Here is a 23,907-nt window from a genome sequence, read left to right as displayed (position 1 = left end):
TTATCCCATTTACTGTACACTATTTTCTGTTTGAACAAAACATTTGATAATGTCTATATAGGTCTTATAAGTCTTCGGTGAAACTTTCAATTCTGTGTGTCATTGTTGATTTATGGTGAGGAGGGGTTTATTCTGTAGCACAAACACTCCCTTCAAACACTCCCTAAATAGTGGTATTGAATGTTTCAGTATACTTTTGGCCCTCCATAACTGGCTATGAGACTATTGCAGCTCTGTGGGTGTAACATTTATTGACAATTTTGATACCTTCTGGAAACAAAGCTTGTTTTTTAAGGAGGATGGGATCCAACCAAATCATTTTGGTTCCTGGATCCTTTCACAGCATTATAAGGCTGCGTTAAGACAATGATTTACCAATGGCCCAATCCCAGCTCAGTTAATCCCTACCATTGTGTTGCTGAGTTGTCATAATGCTACAGCACATGTACATTATCCCAGGGGCGCTGGAAGACACAATGTAAGTAACCTAATTGATGTCCCTCTTACTGCCCTGAATGCCTCTGCTGATCCCACAGCTATTGTATGCAGTAATCAAGTGCCTATGAACCAGAGTTATACTGTTAGCACTGGGGCAGTGTGCCCTAGTAGAAAGTCCACAGTGTGTAGCTCACCCTGCACTTACATAAATAACATGAGCATGTCTACTTCTGCTAAGCTTCCCAGTAAAGCAATGAAAACAATCAAACATCCCAGAAAAGTGCTAAAAATAGACCACATTAACATATGTAACTTAGGAAACAAGGCTCATGAAATCAATAATTTGCTAGTAACATATGACATTTATATTCTGACAATTTCTGAAACTCACTTAGATAATAGCTTTGATGATACAGTGGTAGCAATACATGGTTATAACATCTACATAAAATGCAGAAATGCCAAAGGTGGAGGTGTTGCCATTTATGTTGAGAACCACATTCCTGTAAAGCTTAGAGAGGATCTCATGTTAAATACTGTAGAAGTAATATGGCTACAGGTTCATCTTCCTCACCTAAAGCCCATTCTGATGAGAAGCTGCTATAGACAACCAAGTGCTAACAGTAAGTATCTGGATAACATGTGTGAAATACTTGATCATGTATGTGATATCAACAGAGTTTTATATTTTCTGACTGATTTAAATATTGACTTGCTTTCATCAGGATGCCCACTAAAAAAAAAACTTCAAACTGTAACTAGTGCCTGTAGTCAACCTACTAGGGTAGTTACAAACAGCACAGGAATGAAATCATCATAATTCTGCATACATTTTCTTTAAAGCAGTAACCAAATCCATCGGATGTAGTGATCACAATATAGTAGCCATATCTACGAAAACCAAAGTTCCAAAGGCTGGGCTTAACATAGTGTATAAGAGGTCATACAATAAGTTTTGTAGTGATTCCTATGTTGTTGATGTATTGTAAATACTATTTGTTGGTCTGTGCTGTGTAATGAGGAGCAACCAGACGCTGCACTTGACACATTTATGAAATTACTTATCACAGTTAGTAGTAAGCATGCACCCATTGACAAACTGTTACATCCCCGTGGATTGATGAGGTATTTAAACATTTTATGGCTGAGAGGGATGAGGCAAAAGGAATGGCAAATAAATCTGGCTGCACATCCGATTGGCAAACATACTGCAAATTGAGAAATCATGTGACTAAATAGAATAAAAAGAAGATATACTATGAAACAAAGACAAATGACATAAGGAATGATAGTAAAAAGCTTTGGAGCACCTTAAATGAAATTTTGGCCAAAAAGGCAAACTCAGCTCCATCATTCATTGAATCAGATTCAAAATTCAAAACATTCATCACAAAACCCACTGATAATGCCAACTACTTTAATGTTTTTACCATTGGCAAAATTAGCAAACTTATGCATGACATGCCAGCAACAAACGCTGACATCCAAGAATAACTGATCAAATTATGAAATACAAGCATTGTAATTTTGAATTCCGTAAAGTTAGTACGGAAGAAGTGAAAAAATTATTGTTGTCTATCAAAAATGATAAGCCACCGTGTTCTGACAACTTGAATGGAAAATTACTGAGGATAATAGCGGACGATATTGCCACTCCTATTGGCCATATCTTCAATCTAAGCCTACTAGAAAGTGTGTGCCCTAAGGCCTCAAAGGAAGCAAAAGTAATTCAAAAGTAATTCCGCTACCTAAGAATAGTTAATCCCCTTTACTGGCTCAAATAGCTGACCAATCAGAATGTTACCAACCCTTAATAAACTTTTTGAGAAAAATTGTGTTTAACCAGATATAATGCTGTTTTACTGTAAAGAAATTGACAACAGACTTTCTGCACACTTATAGGGAATGACATTCAACAAGCACAGCACTTACACATCCCCTGCTATATTGTGGATAAAGAGTTACCTGTCTAATAGAACACAAAGGGTGTTCTTTAATGGAATCCTCTCCAACATAATCCAGGTAGATTCAGGATTTCCCCAGGGCAGCTGTTTAGGACCCTTACTTTTTCAATCTTAACTAATGACGTGCCACTGGCCTTGACGTGTTTAGCCTTGACTCAACACAAAAAAGACGTCAGCTACTACTGTGAATGAAATCACTGTAAGACTTAACAAAGAGCTGAAGTTAGTTTCTGAATGGGTAGCAAGGAATAAGTTAATCCTAAATATTTCAAAAACTTAAAGCATTGTATTTGGGACAATTCGTTCACTAAACCATAAACCTCAACAAAATCTTGTAATACATAATGTGGATATTGAGCAAGATGAGGTGACTAAACTGCTTGAAGTAACCCTGGATTGTAAAATGTCATGGTCAAAATATGTGGATACAAAGGTAGCTAAGATCAGGACAAGTCTGTCCATAATAAAGCACTACTCTGCCTTTTTAACAACACTATCAACAAGGTAGGTCCCACAGGCTCTAGTTTTGTCGCGGGGGACCTCAGAAAATCACAATTTGTTCAGAACAGTGCAGCACGGCTGGCCTTAAAATGTGCATGGAGAGCTAGCATTAATAATATGCATGTAACTCTCTCATGGCTCAAATTGGAGGAGAGACTGACTTCATCAATTTGTAAGAAGTGTTGACATGCTAAATGCACCGAAGTGTCTGTTTAAACTACTAGCACATAGCTTAGACACCCATACATACCCCACAAGACATGCCACCAAAGATCTCTTCACAATCCCCAAGTCAAGAACAGACTATGGGAGGTGCACAGTACTGGGTGCACCTCAGCCACGCTCAAGATCCTAAATGATATCATAACCGTCATCGATAAGAGACATTACTGTGCAGCCGTATTCATCGACCTGGCCAAGGCTTCCAACACGTTCTTATTGGCAGACTCAACAGCCTTGGTTTCTCAAATGATTGCCTCGCATGGTTCACCTGAAACCCCACCTCTTTAAGGAATACCTAGGATAGGATAAAGTAATCCTTCTAACCCCCCCCCCCCTAAAATGATTTAGATGCACTATTGTAAAGTGGTTGTTCCACTGGATATCATAAGGTGAATGCACCAATTTGTAAGTCGCTCTGGATAAGAGCGTCTGCTAAATGACTTAAATGTAATGTAAATGTACTTCTGATAGAGTTCAGAGTGTCAAATCGGAGGGCAGTCTCTATGGGGCTGCCACAGGGTTCAATTCTCGGGCCGACTCTCTTCTCTGTATACATCAATGATGTCGCTCTTGCTGCTGGTGATTCTCTGATCCACCTCTACGCAGATGACACCATTCTGTATACATCTGGCCCTTCTGTGTTAACTAACCTCCAGACGAGTTTCAATGCCATACAACACTCCTTCCGTGGCCTCCAACTGCTCTTAAATGCAAGTAAAACTAAATGCATGCTCTTCAACTGATCACTGCCCGCACCTGCCCATCCATCCAGCATCACTACTCTGGACGGTTCTGAATTAGAATACGTGGACAACTACAAATACCTAGGTGTCGGGTTAGACTGTAAACTGTCCTTCCAGACTCACATTAAGCATCTCCAATCCAAAATTAAATCTAGAATCGGCTTCCTATTTTACAACAAAGCATCCTTCACTCATGCTGCCAAACATACCCTCATAAATCTGACTATCCTACCAATCCTCGACTTCGGCGATGTCATTTATAAAATATCCTCCAACACTCTACTCAACAAATTGGATGCAGTCTATTACAGTGCCATCCGTTTTGTCTCCAAAGCCCCATATACTACCCACCTTTGTGACCTGTAAACTCTTGTTGGCTGGCCCTCACTTCATACTCGTCGCCAAACCCGCTGGCTCCAGGTCATCTACAAGTCTCTGCTAGGTAAAGCCCCACCTTATCTCAGCTCACTGGTCACCATAGCAGCACCCACTCGTAGCACGCGCTCCAGCAGGTGTATCTCACTGGTCACCCCCAAAGCCAATTCCTCCTTTGGTCATCTTTCCTTCCAGTTCTCTGCTGCCTATGACTGGAACGAACTGCAAAAATCATTGAAGCTGGTGATTCATATCTCCCTCACTAGCTTTAAGCACCAGCTGTCAGAGCAGCTCACAGATCACTGCACCTGTACATAGCCCATCTGTAAACAGCCCATCCAACTACCTCATCCCCATACTGTATTTATTTATTTATCTTGTGCCTTTGCACCCCAGTATCTCTACTTGCATATTCATCTTCTGCACATCTACCATTCCAATGTTTAATTGCTATTTTGTAATTTACTTTGCCACCATGGGCTATTTATTGCCTTACCTCCCTTATCTTACCTCATTTGCACTCAATGTATATAGACTTTTTGTTTTCTTTTTTCCTACTGTATTATTGACTGTATGTTTTGTTTATTCCATGTGTAACTCTGTGTTTTTGTATGTGTCGAACTGCTATGCTTTATCTTGGCCAGGTCGCAGTTGTAAATGAGAACTTCTCAACTAGCCTACCTGGTTAAAAAAAGGTGAAATATTTTTTTTTTTAAACATAGAGCCATGTCTACATGGAACTCTATTCCACATCAGGTAACTGAAGCAAGCAGTAACATTGGATTTAAAAAAACAGATAACAAATACACCTTACGGAACAACGGGGACTGTGAAGAGACACACACACAGGCACAGACAGATATACACATAATAAGACACGCACTCTACACACACGTTGGGGCTCCCGAGTGGCGCATCAGTCTAAGGCACTGCATCTCAGTGCTAGAGGCGTCACTACAGACACTTTGGTTAGAATCCAGGCTGTATCCCATAGCGCGGTGCACAATTGGACCAGTGTCGCCTAGGTTTGGCCGGTGTAGGCCGTCATTGTAAATAAGAATAAGTTCTTAACTGACTTGCCTAGTTAAATAAAGGTAAAAATAAATAAATAAAAAATGACACGTACACATGGATTTTATATTGCAGAATACGCTATGCATTGGGGCAGTTAGCGTTTTCCTGGCATCTGCCAAACCCAGATTCGTCTGTCGGACTGACAGATAGTGAAGAGTGATTCATCACTCCAGAGAACGCATTTCCACAGCTAAAGAGTCCAATGGCAACGAGCTTTACAGCACTCCAACCGGCGCTTGGCATTGCCATTGGTGATCTTAGGCTTTTGTGCGGCTGCGCGGCCATGTAAGCCCATTTCATGAAGCTCCTGACAAACAGTTATTGTGCTGACATTGCTTCCAGAGGCAGTTTGGAACTTGCAGCGAGTGTTGCAGCTGAGGACAGATGATTTTTACGTGCTTCAGCACTAGGCGGTTCCATTCTGTGAGCTTGTGTGGCCTACCACTTTGTGGTTGACCCGGTGTTGCTCCTAAAGGTCCCACTTCACAATAACTGCACTTACAGTTCACCGGGGAAGCTATAGCAGGGCAGAAATATGAACTGCCTTGTTGGAAAGGTGGTATCCTATGACGGTGCCACGTTGAAAGTCACTGAGCTCATCAATACAGCAATTCTACTGCCAATGTTTGTCTATAATGGATACACCGAGAGCAACTGGCAGCAAAAGAGCTGAGCGCAGAACTCTGAGATATGCAGCAGGTAACTTTGATTGTAAACTACATTCGACATGCCTGTTCGCAAAACTATGTGGAGATATGGGATTAAAGCATAACAATGTTCTATTTCACACCGAGGCCTGTTGGTTATCGAAGGGGAGTGTTGGAAAGATTTTTTGAATTGAGAGTGGGACTGTTGTCATTCGCAATGGATGTAAAAAATAGATGGTTGACTTTCTGTGTGATGAAAAGAAAATGTGTCTCCTTACCTAAGTAAAAGACATATTTGAGAAACTGAACAAACGGAAAGCAAGCATGAATGTGAAATACCGAAAAACATCTACAAATGAGTGACTGAATCAGCAAAATCCGTTTGACTGTGATCCTGGCTCAATTGACATGCTGGTAAGTGAACTCAAACAGCTGATTGAGCTGTCATGTGACCGAATGCTGAAGACAACGCATTCATGGGTCACTATGGAGGAGTTTTGGTTTATGACTCAAAGCAAATACTGTGCCGTCTCCCTCCGAATATTAAAACTCATGGTACGCTGATTCAGTACTCTTATCTGCAATAAAACCAAATATCAATCCAGGTTTAATGTGACAGGAGAGATGAAGTGTGCACTGTCGACCACGCCCCCTGACTCTGAGAAGCTCTGATGCAACATGCATCAAGCACACCCATCTCATTAGTGGTGGTGAGATAAGAGAAATGATGTCAGACTAATTTGTAATTGTCTGTCATAGCCCCACATTAAAAGTATTATGATGGTGAGTTGAAAATACAATCTGAAATACTGTTTTACAATTGACTGCCATAGCCCCAATTAAAAAATAAACATTGGATGTTAATTTACATAATTTTTTTCGCATGGTTGGGGTCGCAAAAATTTTCAGATATCAAAATGTGGTCGTGGGCCAAAACATTTTGGGAACCCCTGCGTTATATTAATAGGTGTGTATCGGACCATATTGCTGTCCTGCCTGAGCATTCAAAATGTAACGACTACTTTTGGGTGTCAGGGAAAGTACATATTCTCATTAGGAATGTAGTGAAGTAAAAGTTGTCAATCTAAATAGTAAAGTAGGGTCCTGAGTAGTGAAGCAGTTTGTTCCCAGGCTGTGTTACAGCCGGTCAGACTGAGAACCCTGTGGGACAGTGCACAACTGGACCAGTGCCATCTGGGGTAGGGAAGGGTTTGACCGGGGGGCTTATTTGGCTCATTGCACTCTAGCGACTCCTTGTGGTAGGCCCCGGTTCCTGCAAGCTGACAACAGTCCTCCGACATGTTTGTTGCGGCTTACTTCCGGGTGAAGCGAGCAGTGTGATAAGAAGTAGCGCGGCCAGGCGGGTCATGTTTAAGAGGTCGTATGACTCAACCTTTCGCCTATCCCGAGTCGATTGGGGAGTTGCAGCGATGAGCCAAGCTTGTAATTCGGGGAGAAAATGGTGGAAAAAATAATACGCTTGTGGCTGTACCGTCGGGCCTAGTTAGTACTTGGACGCGAGACCGCCTGGGAATACCAGGTGGTATAAACTCAAATTATTATTATTATTTAAAAATATGTAAATAGTAAAGTACAGTACAGTTACCCCAAAAAATTGACTTTAAAGTATTTTTACTTAAGTACTTTACACCACTGCCATTTGGGATGTCGCCTTACTACAATTGCTGTCTGGCACCCGTTTATGAGCTCTACTTGTGGTTACCGTAGACATGGGATTTACAGCATACATTTGACTATCACATGCACTTAGATTACAGTACTATGGCCAAGACGTTTCACATATGCGGTCCCGGGAATCAAACCCACTATCCTGGCATTGCAAACACCATGCTCTACCAACTATACTACGGAAGATCAAGTCAGGTGGAGTCCTGCTTGAGAGGAGTCTGTGTGGCAGATGGATACCATAGCATGCCTTTGCCAAGCAGTGAGTTTGTGCATATTAGGCAAATTTATAGCCCCCATTACAACAGCAGTGGAATGGGCTGTGGTTTGAGGACAGGGTGTAGCTGGCCACCACTGCAGATTGAACCAAGAAAAACCCCTGAAATGCTCATTGTGTGTGTCTTGGCAGAGTGAGTGTTGTGGTGTGGTGGAAGACTTGTATTAAGGCAAGAGGAAAGTATATGCTCCTTGGGACAACCCATGGAAAACCAGACCAAAGAGGGAACGCCTGCCCAGTGTGGTCGGGTTGCATTTAAACCACTAATATCTCAGTCAGCTCAACTATAGAGAAGGATAGGAATGCTCCATAATGCTTCATCAAAACAATCATGAAATATGTTGTTATTGCTGTGTTTTCTATGTCCAAAGGAGGCCCTAGTTTATTTCAAGGGTGTTCTTGTGACATAGAGAATTGGGTGGTTGCCGACATGAACTCCACTCTAGCGCACTCGCCGGTCCATCCAACCATTATATTTGTATTGCCTTTGGCAGAAGGATACAATAATCCCTCAACACTCATAAGAACAGATGATAGGTCCTATAACAATGGAGGTTGTTGAATTATGAAGATGTGTACAATGGGTGTTGACCTCTTCTCTTATGTACCTTTCCTTGCTCGACTGCAACTGTTTGACAGATGTGTGGAACAATCAAGCTTGAGGTTGAGACAAAGATGTGTCAATATCTTTATTAACAAAGGTTTGCAAAGTTAATGTAAAATATGTATTGGTCATATGTCATCCATGTTCAAGCAGAATATGTACATTTATTTGAATTATAAAACTAAATATAATGTAGCACCTTTTTGTACATTATTTAGCACCATAAGGAGACAATTAATCAAGTAAATTGAACAGCAAAACAGCTCTGAATTCATTGGAGCATTTTGTCATGAATAAAGGAAGAATAGTTCTCGAATTGTTACATCTCTACACCTGTGTCAACTAGCTAACTTTCTAAATTAAAAGTTCACCCCTGAATGGCCAGCTTCCCAAAGCTAACTTCCTATCAACTCATTCCCCATTCTGACACAAAAACAACATTCAACGAAGTGCTGTGTGAAGAGGTTTGAACTTGGCTGAAGGATGCCACCTGTTGTTAAAAGCATTGACCTGCATGGTTAGGAATTGGTTTATGAGGGCCACAGTACTGTAAGTACTTGGAAGGGTTTTGGATAGCTTGCACTTTTTATTCCATTCCATTGAAAAGCAACTGTCTGTCACACCATTAAACACATATAGAATTAAATTTGCAATTCAGTTCCATATATAAAAGTCTTGCTTAGTCCTTCATTCACTCTCTGTATCTTTGCACTTAATCAACCCTTTATCTTTGTTTTTATCTCTGGACTCCCTTCTGCATGTGATATGAGGGTTGAGCTGTGTCTGGATGACTGACTAGAGGAAACTCACCTGCACCTCTGACATCCTGTTTTGAATCTTTACAAAAACAGCCCCCCTCCCTTTTACGTACCTGTAAAGCCCATCTCTGACTCTCACACAGACATTCATAAACCTGCAGTAAAACCACACATTTGCAAGCAATTACAGTGTGATTTAAAAAAACAATTGAAGGATGTTTTAGCACCATGTATTATTTAGGGTATTTCAGCAGAAGGCTACTCCTGGCAACTGGATTTGTGTTGACTTTAGCCTCAGAAATGCTCTATTTCCTGAAGCAATGTTACTGTTGGAGTTTTACTGGGTTTCACGCCATCACTTTACAGAGTACCTGGCAAAATAGTATCACACAAGAAACCTCTGATATTTCTGTTAAAAAAAGGCGCCAAATCTCACAAGACTTATCTCAGCTGCTGTCATTGAAGGAAATACTGCCAAGAAAACTGTTGGAATCAATCAATTCATCTTTCTTCTTCAGAGTGCTTCTTTGTGCTATTGAATACTTGATCCATGTCAACCCTGTTTGAATGGTGCAATGGTACCCTATTCCAGCTGGCACTGTTAGTCTGCCACATCAGGTTCTGACTAGATAAGACCAAACAAAAACAGCACCAAACTGTAAATAACATTTCTGTATCCTGTTACCAAGGGATCCCTGTTGAACTATTATCATATTATTCTTATTTGGACATGTGAGATCAAATTTGCCTACTGTAATGACTACTGTAGTCTTTTTCATTTATACAACTGTGCAACTGATATCCAGCTGGAAAATATCAGGATCTTATGAACAGATTTACCAGACAAAATTGATCAAGAGCTCAGAAACTGAACACAAAAAAAAACAGCATACAAACTAGACTAGTGTCCAGACAAAACATCTGAGACAAATGACAGTATTAAGGCATAGCACCAATCTGGGAGTTTGGGAAGACAACCAGGCTTTCTTGCATCACTAATGGTTTCAAAGCACTTCAACTTGTGTGACAGTTCACTGTGACAACTCCTAATAAAGTTAACAGCGAACAGTGAAATCCATTACAGCCAGATGTTTATAAAGGGATTTGTGTCTTTAAGGGGACATCTCTTTCCTTGTGTCATAGGTCTTTTCCCTCCCAGCCTCCTTGTCAGCATATACATCTAATAATATTGCTTTTTCAATACAGGGGACAAGGAGTCTATGGATATGTATATGGAGTCATTACCTTACAAGCCCCCAGTATCCCTTTGCAGCATATAGACGCACTTAATAGTAGGTGTGTGCGTCAATGAAAACCCTGCATAAAGAGGCCCCTCATCCAATCGGAACCTCCTGAACTCTGACTTCTAGCCCCCTCCCTTCATGTCAGTTGGGGATCATGTTCATTAGGGCACACCGTCCCAAAACATTTTAGACATTTTGCAACGGAAAAAGAAAACAAGCATTTCTCCCCGTTTGACACTGCTTGGAGCGTTTTCTTTCGTTTTGTGCCTACTGAACACGACCCAGCAGGTCATCTCACTCCAGGGTGGGCTTGATGAGGTATCCGTTGAAGGTGATGTAGACATCCACATCGTCACTATACACAGCGTTCTCCCTCTCCCTCTTGTACAGCCGGACCCACACCTCGTCATTGAGCTCAAGGGGCAACATAAGGCTCTGGCTCTGCATGATGGACCTCTCGCTGGGCTGGGCGTACACGATGGCCTGCTCCTTGTCATTCCTCATTATGTGCAGGTAGGTCTCTTTAAAGTTCCAGGTATGGATGTTGACATTGAAGAAGTAGATCCCAGGGACATGGCAGTTGAACTTTCCTTTGAACATGTCGAAGTGGCCGTGGAGGTTGACGAACTCTGTGTCGAACACCAGGGCCTGGTAGTAGTCCACGCTGTGGAGGGACTTGCGACGCCCCACTGAGAAGGCTGCTTCCTGGATTTTGCAGGGGTCCCCTGGGGGGCCCGCCTGGCCCTTGGTTCCTTTGGGGCCCATTGGCCCTCGGGATCCAGTAGCGCCTTCCTCACCAGACTTCCCAGGTGTCCCCCTGTCCCCGCGGTTTCCCTTGTCCCCTGTGAGGCAAGATGGAAAATATACAGCACGAGTCCTTAGAGAGCTATGACACAGTAATGTAGACTAAAGGTCCAAATGGGGTAATGTTGAGATTAAAGTTAGTATAACATGGATCATAGAAGACTTTGTGTAGATAGATTGTTTATGATTTGCTCCAGATAGGAATGTTACGTAAACTTAGAGTCACTCCAGACTTCTCATAATTGTAGCCCATTCAGTATATGAGAATTTAGGGTTCTGGAGTTATGTTTATCTTTCACAGGATATTTTTTTCTGCTACTTTATTTTTGGAAGGCCACAGCATGTTTTTCCAAGCCAGGTCATACTCTCTGGTGAGCACACGCACGCACACAAACTGTTACGTTATTTGTCATGTTTTCAGCCACATAAGCAAGTTCAGTGCCAAGTTAATGTTCTGAACTAGCAGCAGACTTTTTAGCCTCTAGTCCCCTGACTGGAGAACATTTTTTACAGCATTCCTTCAATGAAAAGGTCAGTTTGAAACCCAACAACCTCGTTAAGTCCAGGGTCAGCCATTCTCCTCTGGTGAATCACATGTACACCGAGCCAATCTTAGTGTCTAGAATCCTACCAAGTCTCTTAAATGTGTCAATTGCGAGCAGGGCCTAACTCTATAGGTATGTAGAGGTCCAATTGAGTAGAGCATTGGATTGGAATACACATAATCATAATCCAATCAAATGGAATTCAGCCAGTGTGTACAGTATAGCCTGGTCCCAGATCTTTTTGTGATGTTTGGCAAACTGTTTAGTCTTTGGAATGACAACCACCATAGGAGTTGGCAAAACAACACAAAGAGACCTGGGATCAAGCTATGTGTATTGCAGGTGTAAAGGCACAATCCAGGCGCACCTTTGAGGATGGTCATGTTGATGTAAGTGCGAACTTCAGGCATCTGGTTCAGGTCACTCTTTTGGTCCCCTGTCTGAGGGGCTGGGGGGCCCTTCTGTAGCTCCAGGTCGTCACAGCAGCGGCGGCAGGGGGCAGGAGGGGCACCTCCGGGGGGCGGGACAGTGATGACCAGGGGGAGGAACAGGAGGACGGTGCTCAGGAGGAGGAGGTGGTCAAACATGGTTGCTGCACCTGAGAGGACAAGGAAGGACAACAGGCAGATTAGACACAACCTTTGTGCTGTAAATGCTGTAAATCTTTGGACAAGGAGAGTTATTTGAGTGTATTATCTCCAAGATTGGCTTATACCGAAGTCCAATTGACAGTGGTGTTTGTTATTATAAACATGAAGGTACAGTTGTAAATTGGTCCTGCTGACAGAATAAATAAAGCACTCATAGTGGAGAGAAATACCATTTAATTCCAGTATCATATGACATTCTACATTGTTGTCTATTACATAACTCAAATAGTAAGGGCTCGATTCAATGCATAGCGCAATAGAAACTTAAAAGCAATGTTCCCGCATTAGTGGAGACTGCATTCACGGTAAACGCTGCATATGTAGGCTCACTCGGAAATTCATGCTATAGTGCTGAACTTCGGCGATACAGATTGACTCGAGCATGAAGAAAAAACAAGTATGACAAAGAGGTATTTATGTTATCCCATGAGTAGGGTAAATTATACTATAATGCAGCTGTTCCCAAACTAGGGGTAACGACCCCATGTGTGGTCGCCTAATATGAAAATAGGGTCAAGGGAGAATCTCCAAAATCCTGGTAAAAAATAAATAAATATATATATATATATATATATATATATATATATATTGAGTTGAAGTCGGAAGTTTACATATACCTTAGCCAAATACATTTAAACTCAGTAGTTCCCAATTCCTGACATTCAATGCTAGTAAAAATTCCCTGTCTTAGGTCAGTTAAGATCACTACTTTATTTTAAGAATGTGACATTTCAGAATAATAGTTGAGAGAAGGATTTATTTCAGCATTTATTTCTTTCATCACATTCCCAGTGGGTCAGAAGTTTACATACACTCAATTAGTACTTGGTAGCATTGCCTTTAAATCGTTTAACTTGGGTCAAACGCTTCAGGTAGCCTTCCACAAGCTTCCCACGGTAAGTTGGGTGAATTTTGGCCCATTCCTCCTGACAGAGCTGGTGTAACTGAGTCAAGTTTGTAGGCCTCTTTGCTCGCACACGCTTTTTCAATTCTGACCACAGATATTCTATAGGATTGAGATCAGGGCTTTATGATGGTCACTCCAATACCTTGACTTTGTTGTCCTTATGCCATTTTGCCACAACTTTGGAAGTATGCTTGGGGTCATTGTTTATTTGAAGACCCATTTGCAACCAAGCTTTAACTTCCTGACTGATGTCTTGAGATGTTGCTTCAATATATCGACATAATTTTCTGTCCTCATGATGCCATCTATTTTGTGAAGTGCACCCGTCCCTCCTGCAGCAAAGCACCCCCACAACATGATGCTGCCACCCCCGTGCTTCATGGTTGGGATGGTGTTCTTTGGCTTGCAAGCCTCCCCCTTTTTCCCTCAAACATAACAATGGTCATAATGGCCAAACAGTTCTATTTTTGTTTCATCAGACCAGAGGACATTTCTCCAAAAAGTAAGATCTTTGTCCCCATGTGCAGTTGAAAACCGTAGTCTGGCTTTTTTATGGCGGTTTTGGAGCAGTGGCTTCTTCTTTGCTGAGCGGCCTTTCAGGTTATGTTGATATAGGACTCATTTTACTGTGGATATAGATACTTTGTTTCCTCCAGCATCTTCACAAGGTCCTTTGCTGTTGTTGTGGGATTGATTTGCACTTTTCGCACCAAAGTACATTAATCTCTGGGAGACAGAACGCGTCTCCTTCCTGAGCGGTTTGACGGCTGCGTGGTCTCATGGTGTTTATACTTGCATACTATTGTTTGTACAGATGAACGTGATACCTTCAGGCGTTTGGAAATTGCTCCCAAGGATGAACCAGACTTGTGGAGATCTTGATTTTTTTGGAGGCCTTGGCTGATTTCTTTTCATTTCGCATGATGTCAAGCAAAGAGGCACTGAGTTTGAAGGTAGGCCTTGAAATACATTCACAGGTACACCTCCAATTGACTCAAATTATGTCAATTAGCCTATCAGAAGCTTCTAAAGCCATGACATAATTTTCTGGAATTTTCCAAGCTCTTTAAAGGCACTGTCAACTTACTGTATGTAAACTTCTGACCCACTAGGGGGGGGGGCTAATGGGGTGGTCCGGAAGGGCAGAGGAAGAGCCCAGACCACTGCTCTCGTGGGGGATAACGGCGAAGGAGGAGGCAGAGATGTGGCAGGTCCTGGAGGACCTGCGTAGGGACAGCGTGGAGGAAGAGCCTTGGGTGGCAGAGGTGCGCACGGTATCGCCAGTGCGCCTGCACAGCCCAGTGCGCTCTGTGCCAGCGCCCCACATTTGCCGGGCTAGGGGGAGTGTTCAGCGAGGACGTGTTGTGCCGGCTCAGCGCTCCTGGCCTCCGGTGCCCCTTCTCGGCCCGATGTATCCTGCACCGAGGACGCGCACTGTGTCTCCGGAACGGCTGCACAGCCCAGTGCGTTCTGTGCCAGCGCTCCACACTTGCCAGGCTAAGGTGGGCGTTGAGCCAGAACGGGTGATGTCAGCTGTGCACTCCAGACCTCCAGTGCGCCTCCTCGGTCCAGGATATCCGGCGCCGCTTATGCGCACTGTGTCGCCGGTGTGCGGTCACGGTCCAGCACGTCCTGTGCCAGCACCTCGCCCTTGCCGGGCGAATGTGGTGCGTGTCCACAGTCCAGTCCGGCCCATCCCTGCTCCCCGCACCAGGTTAGTGGTGCGTGTCCCCAGTCCTGTCCGGCCCATCCCTGCTCCCCGCACCAAGTTAGTGGTGCGTGTCCACAGTCCTGTCCGGCCCATCCCTGCTCCCCGCACCAAGCCAGTGGTGCGTGTCCCCAGTCCTGTCCGGCCCATCCCTGCTCCCCGCACCAAGTTAGTGGTGCGTGTCCACAGTCCAGTCCGGCCCGTCCCTGCTCCCCGCACCAAGCCAGTGGTGCGTGTCCCCAGTCCAGTCCGGCCCGTCCCTGCTCCCCGCACCAGGTTAGTGGTGCGTGTCCCCAGTCCTGTCCGGCCCATTCCTGCTCCCCGCACCAAGCCAGTGGTGCGTGTCCCCAGTCCAGTCCGGCCCGTCCCTGCTCCCCGCACCAAGCCAGTGGTGCGTGTCCCCAGTCCAGTCCAGCCCGTCCCTGCTCCCCGCACCAGGTTGGTTGTGCGTGTCCCCAGGCCAGTCCGGCCCGTCCCTGCTCCCCGCACCAGGTTGGTGGTGCGTGTCCCCGGTCCTGTCCGGCCCGTCCCTGTTCCCCGCACCAGGCCCACGGCGCGTGTCCACAGTCCGGCACGGCCTGTGTCCGGTCCACCGGTGACCAGTCCTGTTCCGGTCGGCGGCTCCGCTCCGGAGCCTGAGCATGCCGCTCCACCGTGGTCCAGTCCGGGCCAGAGGGGTAGGGCTAGGGTGGAGGCAGGGGGAGAAACACGCCCGGGGCCAGAGCCTCCACCGAGGGTGAGGCGCCCACCCGGGTCCCCCCCCTAATAGACTTTAGGTTGGTGCGCCGGGAGTACGCACCGTTGGAGGGGGGGGTACTGTCACGCCCTGACCAGGTGAACTCTTCTATTTTGGTCAGGGTGTGGCATTTCTATAGTTTATTTTCTATGTTTGGTATAGCCTTGCTTTGGGGCGTATTTCTATGTTGGGTTCTGTCGATTCCCAATCAGAGACAGCTGTCGCTAGTTGCCTCTGATTGGGGAATCATATTTAAGTTCCTTTTCCCCCCACGATGTTTGTGGGTTGTTGTCTCTTTTTGTTTGAGCAGTAGCGATACGTTTATTCTCTGTTTTGACCGTGTTATTTCAGTCTGAAATAAATAACATGTGTTCGCTCCCAGCTGCGCCTTGGTCCACTTCTTCCTTCATGCACGACGATCGTTACAGTGGACAGTTTGATTTCACAGAAGTGTGATTGACTTGGAGTTACATTGTGTTGTTTAAGTGTTCCCTTTATTTTTTTGAGCAGTGTATATTATATCGTTTTTGTCTCTCAAAATCCTTGTAATGTGGTTAACCTTACAAATCTAAATGAAAATGATTCAAATCTAAACGTTACAATTCCACCAGAGAGCGCCCTTAGATCGTGGGAAAAGGTCGCACTTGACCATTGTACTTTAATCATTCCCATGGTGAATGGCTAAGCCTGCTAACCTGTGAAACCACACACTATTGCAGAGACTTTGATATTGCCGGCCTCAATTGATATGGTGAAAACAATACCTTTGTCAGATAACACAGTGAAACTAAGAATTTATGCTATAGCTAGCAATCAAAAGGAAACTGACTGAACGACTTTATTCTCTCCAAGTGGATGTTAGCTGTGAGGGCCGAGATGCCCATGCATTGACTTTTGTTCACTACATGTCGGCGGATGCTTTTCATGAGGACATATTGTTCTGTCTCAGTATTCCTGAGCATGAAACGGCACAGGGGATGATTAGTGTGCTGCGTGGCTATATTGACGAAAAAGAGATTCCATGGGATTGAATAGTGGGATTTTGCACAGATGGGGCTCCATCTATCACGGGATGGCGGGCAGGCCTCTGCACTCTAGTTCTACATGTTTCTCCCTCTGCCATATGGATGCATTGTACGATACACCCACTGAGCTATAATGGGTACACCGAGAGCAACTTGTGGCAAAAGAGCTGAGCGCAGAACTATGCAGCAGGTAACTTCGATTGCAAACTACATTGCACACGCCTGTTTGCAAAACTATGTGGAGATATGGGATCAGAGCATGACAATGTTCTATTTCACACCGAGGCTTGTTGGTTATCGAGGGGGAGTGTTGGAAAGATTTTTTGAATTAAGAGAGGAACTGTTGTCATTCGCAATGGAAGTAAATCTTTCTGTGTAATGATAATAAAATGTCTCTCCTTGCCTATGTAACAGACATATTTGTGAAACTGAACGAACTAAACGCAAGCATGACGGGGAAATACAAAACATTTCTACAGATGAGTGACCAAACGGATTTTGCTGATTTGACTGTGACCCTGGCTTAGTTGAAATGCCGGTAAGTGAAATTGAGCAGCTGATCGAGCTGTCATGTGACTGAATGCTGTAGACGAGGCATTCATGGGTCACTATGGAGGAGTTTTGGTTTATGACTCAAAGGGAATACTGTGCCGTCTCCCTCCGAGCATTAAAACTCATGGTACGCTGATTCAGTGCTCTCGTCTGTTTTAGAAGAAAATACATTTGATCCAGGTTGGATGTGACAGGAGAGATGAGGTGCGCACTGTCAACCACACCCCCTGACTTTGAGAAGCTCCGACGCAACATGGATCAAGCACACCCATCTAATTATGGGTGGTGAGATAAGAGAAATTATGTCTAATTTGCAATTGACTGTCATAGCACCACATTAAAAGTATGTGATGATTTGAGAACACAATCAGAAATATAGTTAGAATGTTTTACAATGGACTGCCATAGCCCCAATTAACAAAGTTAACATTGGCTGTTAATTACATGCATTTTTTTCACATGGTTGGGGTTGCAATCATTTTCAGATATCAAAATGTGGTCGTGGGCCCAAAAAAGTTTGGGAACCCCTTGCTATAGTGGTTTAATGAATATCCACATGAATAAGATGGAAAAAAAACATCTGCTGAAATATCAGTCTCCTTAGTAACTGAATTATTACGTGTCCCACTGCTGTTCCAGGAGAGTGGGAAAAAGAGGATTTTGGATCCAGAGAAAACATACCATATATTTGCATAGAGGGGAGCAAGGAAGGTTTAGGAATGGTGAACACGAGCCAGCTATGAACTATCCATGAGACAGCAACCACTGTTGTTGTCTGGAGCTTCGATTCAAACCATGACCATTATTGGTCGTTTTCAATGATGCCAACCCTTTAGTCTCAGACAGACAGTGCAACACAGCTGTTATACTAAGGTGCCATTTTAGATCCATAGCTCATTGCAGTGACAGAACATAGGTCCAATGAAAATCCACAGAAGAAACACTAGTGTGGCTCTCATCCACAAACCAAAAGTATAGCAATGCTATAACTTCTTCCATAATGTCCCTGGAATAAATGTCCATGATCTGCAGACATCTGAGTGATCTTGAAGGTCTTTTTCTGGGATTGTCAATTCAAAATCAAATCAAGGTTGACTGTCATATGCACGGGATACAGCATAGTACTCTGTAGAAGGAAATGCTTCATCTCCGCAAAATATGTGAACCATGTAAACTTGTGAAGTGTACTGAGGTACAGTATCTTGATCATTTTTTGATTGTACAGGCTAGCTATGTGCCAAATGTTTTGTTACTACCGAAGGGTCAGAAATAACAACATTAATTTGATAGTAAGGAGTGCTTTAAATCATTCAGCCTCTTTAGTTGACAGCTGTGCCACAGAGTTCAATTTTACAGTTTAGAAGATAGACATTTGGACGCCATCCCAAATTGCACCCTATACACTACATAGTGCAGTACTTCGGGCCCTGGTCAAAAAAGTTGTGCTCTATGGGAAAAGGGTGCCATTTGGGATGCACACTGGGTAGATTTCTAGAGCAAACAGAGCGTAAAGGCTGACTTCGTGAATCAGGATTCAGCTGATCCAGCACACATTGTTTGAGTTAATATCCATACACTACAGCAAAGCTGGCCTGCAGTCCTAGACCAAGGGGATGGTAACACAAGCATGGTTAATCAAGTTTGATTTGGCATGTGACATGGTACAGTCTGGGTTTAAAGCTATATGATCTGGTGGTGTGCTAGACTAGAGAACATGTTAATAAAGCCAGTGGAATGCATCAGTAGACGAATCTGCATTAGATAAATCATGTACATTAGCATCTCGGAGCAAGCTGCCCCATACTGTCACGGCTGTCGAAAGGAGTAGACCAAAGTGCAGCGTGTGTGTCGTTCCACATTTTATTTAATCTGTGAAACTATGCAATACCTAAAATAAACTGAATAAACAAAACAAACCGTGACGCAGAGGTGAAACAAACACTACACAAAAATAATCACCCACAAAACCCAGGTAGAAAAAACCCCTACTTAAGTATGATCTCCAATTAGAGACAACGAGGACCAGCTGCCTCTAATTGGAGATCATCCCAAACAAACCAACATAGAAATACAAAAACTACAACCTAACAATATAAAAATAGAACACATAGAATAAACCCCCCTGTCACGCCCTGACCTACTCTACCATAGAAAATAACAGCTTACCATGGTCAGGATGTGACAGTACCCCCCCCCCCCCCCTCCCCCCCCAAGGTGCAGACTCCGAATGCAACTAAATAACAAAACAAAAAAAATAAACAAAAGGGAGGGTAGGGAGGGTAACCAGTGTCTATGGCGGCTCTGGTGCAGTACCCAGAACCTTATTATCCAGCGCATCCTCCAGTAGAGGAGGCGGCTCTGGTTCGGGGCGTAACCCCCGCTCCGCCCGCTGATCCCTCTGCTTCTGTGCCACCGGACCGTAGATCATCGCCGGAGACTCCGGGCTGCAGGCCGTCGCTGGAAGCTCTGGACTGGGAATGCGCACTGGAGGCTTGATGCGTGGGGCTGGCACAGGTGATGCCAGACTATTAACACGCACCTCAGGACGAGTGCGGGGAACAGGAACAGGACACCCGGACTGGGCAGGCGCACTGGAGGCCTGATGTGTGGGGCTGGCATAGGTGGCGCCAGACTGGAAACACACACCTCAGGGCAAGTGCGGGGAGCAGGAACAGGGCGTACCAGGCTGGATAGACTCACTGGAGGCCGGGTACATAGGGCAGGCACAGGATATACTGGACCGTGGAGGCGCACTGGAGGTCTCGAGCATAGAGCTGGCACAACCCGTCCTGGCTGGATGCTTACTTTCGCCCGGCAAACGCGGGGCGCGGGCACAGGACAAACTGGTATGTGCAGGCGCACTGGCGACACAGTGCGTAGCACCGGCGCAGGATATCCTGGACCGAGAAGGCAAACTGGAGACCAGAAGCACGGAGCCGGCACCACCCTTCCTGGCTGAATGCTCAAACTAGCACGGCAAATGCGGGGCGCGGGCACAGATCGCACCGGGCTGTGTATGCGCACTGGCGACACAGAGCACATCACCGCATAACACGGTGCTTGCTACTTCACTCGCTCCCCATGGTAAGCACGGGGAGTTGGCTCAGGTTTCCACCCTGATTCTGCCAAACTCCCTGTGTGCCTCCTCCCCCCAAAAAAACATTGTTGCCGTGCTAGCTCCTCGTAACGTTGCCATTCTGCTCTCGCTGCCTCCACCTGTTCCCATGGGAGGCGATCCCATCCAGCCTGGAACTCCTCCCACGTCCATGACCCCTTTCCATTCAAAATGTCCTCCCAGGTCCACTCCTGATCACGCTGCTTGGTCCTTTGTTGGTGGGTGATTCTGTCACGGCTGACGAAAGGAGTAGACCAAAGTGCAGTGTGTGTGTCGTTCCATATTTTATTTAATCTGTGAAACTATGCAATACATAAAATAAACTGAATAAACAAAACAAACCGTGACGCAGAGGTGAAACAAACATTACTCAAAAATAATCACCCACAAAATCCAGGTAGAAAAAAACCCTACTTAAGTATGATCTCCAATTAGAGACGGGGACCAGCTGCCTCTAATTGGAGATCATCCCAAACAGACCAACATAGAAATACAAAACTTAGAACCTAACAACATAGAAATAGAACACATAGAATAAACCCCCCTGTCACGCCCTGACCTACTCTACCATAGAAAATAACAGCTTACCATGGTCAGGACGTGACACATACGGACAAGAATTATGGCCTTAAATGCACTACATTACCAAAAGTAATTGGATACCTGCTCATCGAACATCTCATTCCAAAATCATGGGCATTAATATGGAGTTGGTATCCCCTTTGCTGCTATAACAGCCTCTACTCTTCTGGGAAGGCTTTCCACTAGATGTTGGAACATTGCTGCGGGGACTTGCTTTCATTCAGCCACAAGAGCTTTAGTGAGGTCAGGCACTGATGTTGGGTGATTAGGCCTGGCTCGCAGTTGGCGTTCCAATTCATCCCAAAGGTGTTTGATGGGGTTGAGTTCAGGGTTCTTTGCAGGCCTGTCAAGTTCTTCCACACCAATCTCGACAAACCATTTCTGTATGAACTTCACTTTGTGCACAGGGGCATTGTCATGCTGAAACAGGAAAGGGCCTTCCCCAAACTGTTGCCACAAAGTTGGAAGCACAGATTAATCTAGAATGTCATTGTATGTTCTAGCGTTAATATTTACCTTCACTGGAGCTAAGGGGCCTAGCCCGATCCATGAAAAACATCCCCAGACCATTATTCCTCCTCCACCAAACTTTACAGTTGGCACCATGCATTGGGGTAGGAAGCATTTTCCTGGCATCCGCCAAACCCAGATTCGTCTGGCAGATGGTGAAGTGTGATTCGTCACTCCAGAGAACACGTTTCCACTGCTCCAGAGTCCAATGGCGGCGATCTTTACACCACACCACTCCAGCTGATGCTTGGCATTACGCATGGTGATCTTAGGCTTATATGAGGCTGCTAGGACATGGAAACCCATTTCATGAAGCTCCCGACGAACAGTTTGTGTGCTGACATTTCTTCCAGACGCAGTTTGGAACTTGTTTGGAAAGGTGGCATCCTATGACGGTGCCATGTTGAAAGTCACTGAGCTATGAAGATTGCATGGCTGTGTGATTTGATTTGTCTATGAAGATTGCATGGCTGTGTGCTCAATTTTATACACCTGTCATTAATGGGTGTGGCTGAAATAGCCGAAACCACTAATTTGAAGGGATGTCCACATACTTTTGTGTATATAGTGTATTTCACAGTGGTTTAAATGGTACAATGATTCTCTACACTATACTTGGTTGTTTTGTCACATAAACTGAAATTAGGCGAACTATTAGAATTTTAGCAAACAGGAAATGGCGGAGTGGTTTCTGTATAGTGCATTTTTAAAGGCCCAGTGCAGTCCAAAATTATATTTCCCTGCTTTTATATATATAATGATGTTGTAAAAATACTGTGAAATTTTGAAAACATTAAGCCGCTGAAGCTCATTTACTGCATTTCTATACTATTTAAAAAAAAGTCTAAAATGCTATTTAGAAAACAGCAAAAACTAGCAAAAATGACCCCAACCATCCTGTAGCTTCATGTACCTCAGTCGACCTACAAACACATAGCCTATTAGCTAAACAATTAGCCGCTACACATTAACTCAGCACCTGGATAACAAACTATAGTTTAATACATACAGAGGGAGGTATTCTACATGTTTTACCATGGGGTGGGGATACATTTTTGCTGTTTTAAAGCAAATCCCATGCAATTCTACCTATTTTGCCATGACTTACGTCATGTTAATATGATATCTGAGTGAGAGTGACAAACAAAATCAATGGGGGCCCATTGGAGGTCAGGGCCCCTGGGCTCGTGCCCAGCGTTACCTGTCAGTAATTCGGCCCTGATTACTACAAATTTAGATAGCTGGCTAGACTAACTAGGTAGAATCTCAATTGCACACTCCTCACGTCCTCTCTCCTTCCCTCCTTCTCGAAACCCATTGATTGAGAAAGGCAGAGATCCCTCCCCTCTGACCTTCTCCTCCAATGGGTTTTGAGAAGGAGGCGAGGAGAAAGGAGAGAGGACGCAAGGAGTATACAATTGAGATTGTAATTATACCCTAGACTAATCCAAAAAGGTTTTATGACATGGGATAATTGAGTGACTGTCAGTGAGTGACATATTGCAAGAGGAAAACTGCTGATGCACGACTAAATTTCGGAATTGCACCTTGTCTATTCACTATTTTAACTCTCAACAGTAATTTGAGACCCTGACTGAGTTCCTAAAAAACAGTCCGCAACTCCGTGTCCTCGTGTAATTACGGCCATGCCTGTATGGTAATGTAGAGAGGCAGCCAACTATTGAAACTAGCTGTGGCTGCCGACGCCCATCAGTTAAACATTACGTTTAATGTAGCCAAATTAAAGATGCGTGAGACGTGCACTCTTGGCATTGTGCAGAAGCTACCGCAGAATGACAGATAATGTGATTGATAGTAAAGCATGCTGTAACTTACCTCTAGTAGAAGTCTCTGCAAGTGGTGTCGATCAGCTGAGGAGAGAGAGAGAGAGAGGGGAGGGGAGGGGAGGGGAGGGGAGCGAAGGGGAGGGGGAGAATCCTGAGTCAGCCTCTCTCGCTCTAAAATTCAAATGCAATGTTGCCAAAGCAAAGTGATACACATAAAAACAATGAAAACAATATCGACAACAAGAAGAATAGCTACAAATACTAATCCAAAACTGGTAAACAGATCTTAATTTGAGCCAGTTTGTTACAGCACGAAAATAATCTTGCAGCAACTGGAAATGTGAATTATTATGTGGAATATAGTTAATGGACATTTTTGTAGGGGCTAAAACATTTTTCGTTGATGTAAATCAAGTCTTACATTTCAAAGTGGAAATTATAAACTTTAGAAGC

General features: G+C 44.2%; 1 protein-coding gene across 1 annotated transcript; it reads right to left on the bottom strand.

The window, feature by feature from the left end:
* Positions 1-8,602: 8,602 nt before the first annotated feature.
* c1qtnf6a (C1q and TNF related 6a) lies at positions 8,603-23,563 on the bottom strand. The gene is made up of 3 exons (XM_029727325.1): positions 23,504-23,563; positions 12,250-12,480; positions 8,603-11,375 (listed from the first exon to the last, which is right to left on the bottom strand). The coding sequence occupies exons 2-3, from the start codon at positions 12,467-12,469 to the stop codon at positions 10,828-10,830; spliced, it is 768 nt and encodes a 255-aa protein (XP_029583185.1). The 5' UTR covers positions 12,470-12,480; positions 23,504-23,563; the 3' UTR covers positions 8,603-10,827.
* Between the last annotated feature and the right edge of the window lie 344 nt (positions 23,564-23,907).

Source organism: Salmo trutta, chromosome 32, assembly GCF_901001165.1.
Source record: "Salmo trutta chromosome 32, fSalTru1.1, whole genome shotgun sequence".
In the NCBI taxonomy this organism is placed as follows: Eukaryota; Metazoa; Chordata; class Actinopteri; order Salmoniformes; family Salmonidae; genus Salmo; species Salmo trutta.
Note: the sequence above shows the minus strand (reverse complement) of the source record. Positions and strands in the feature narration are given on the sequence as shown.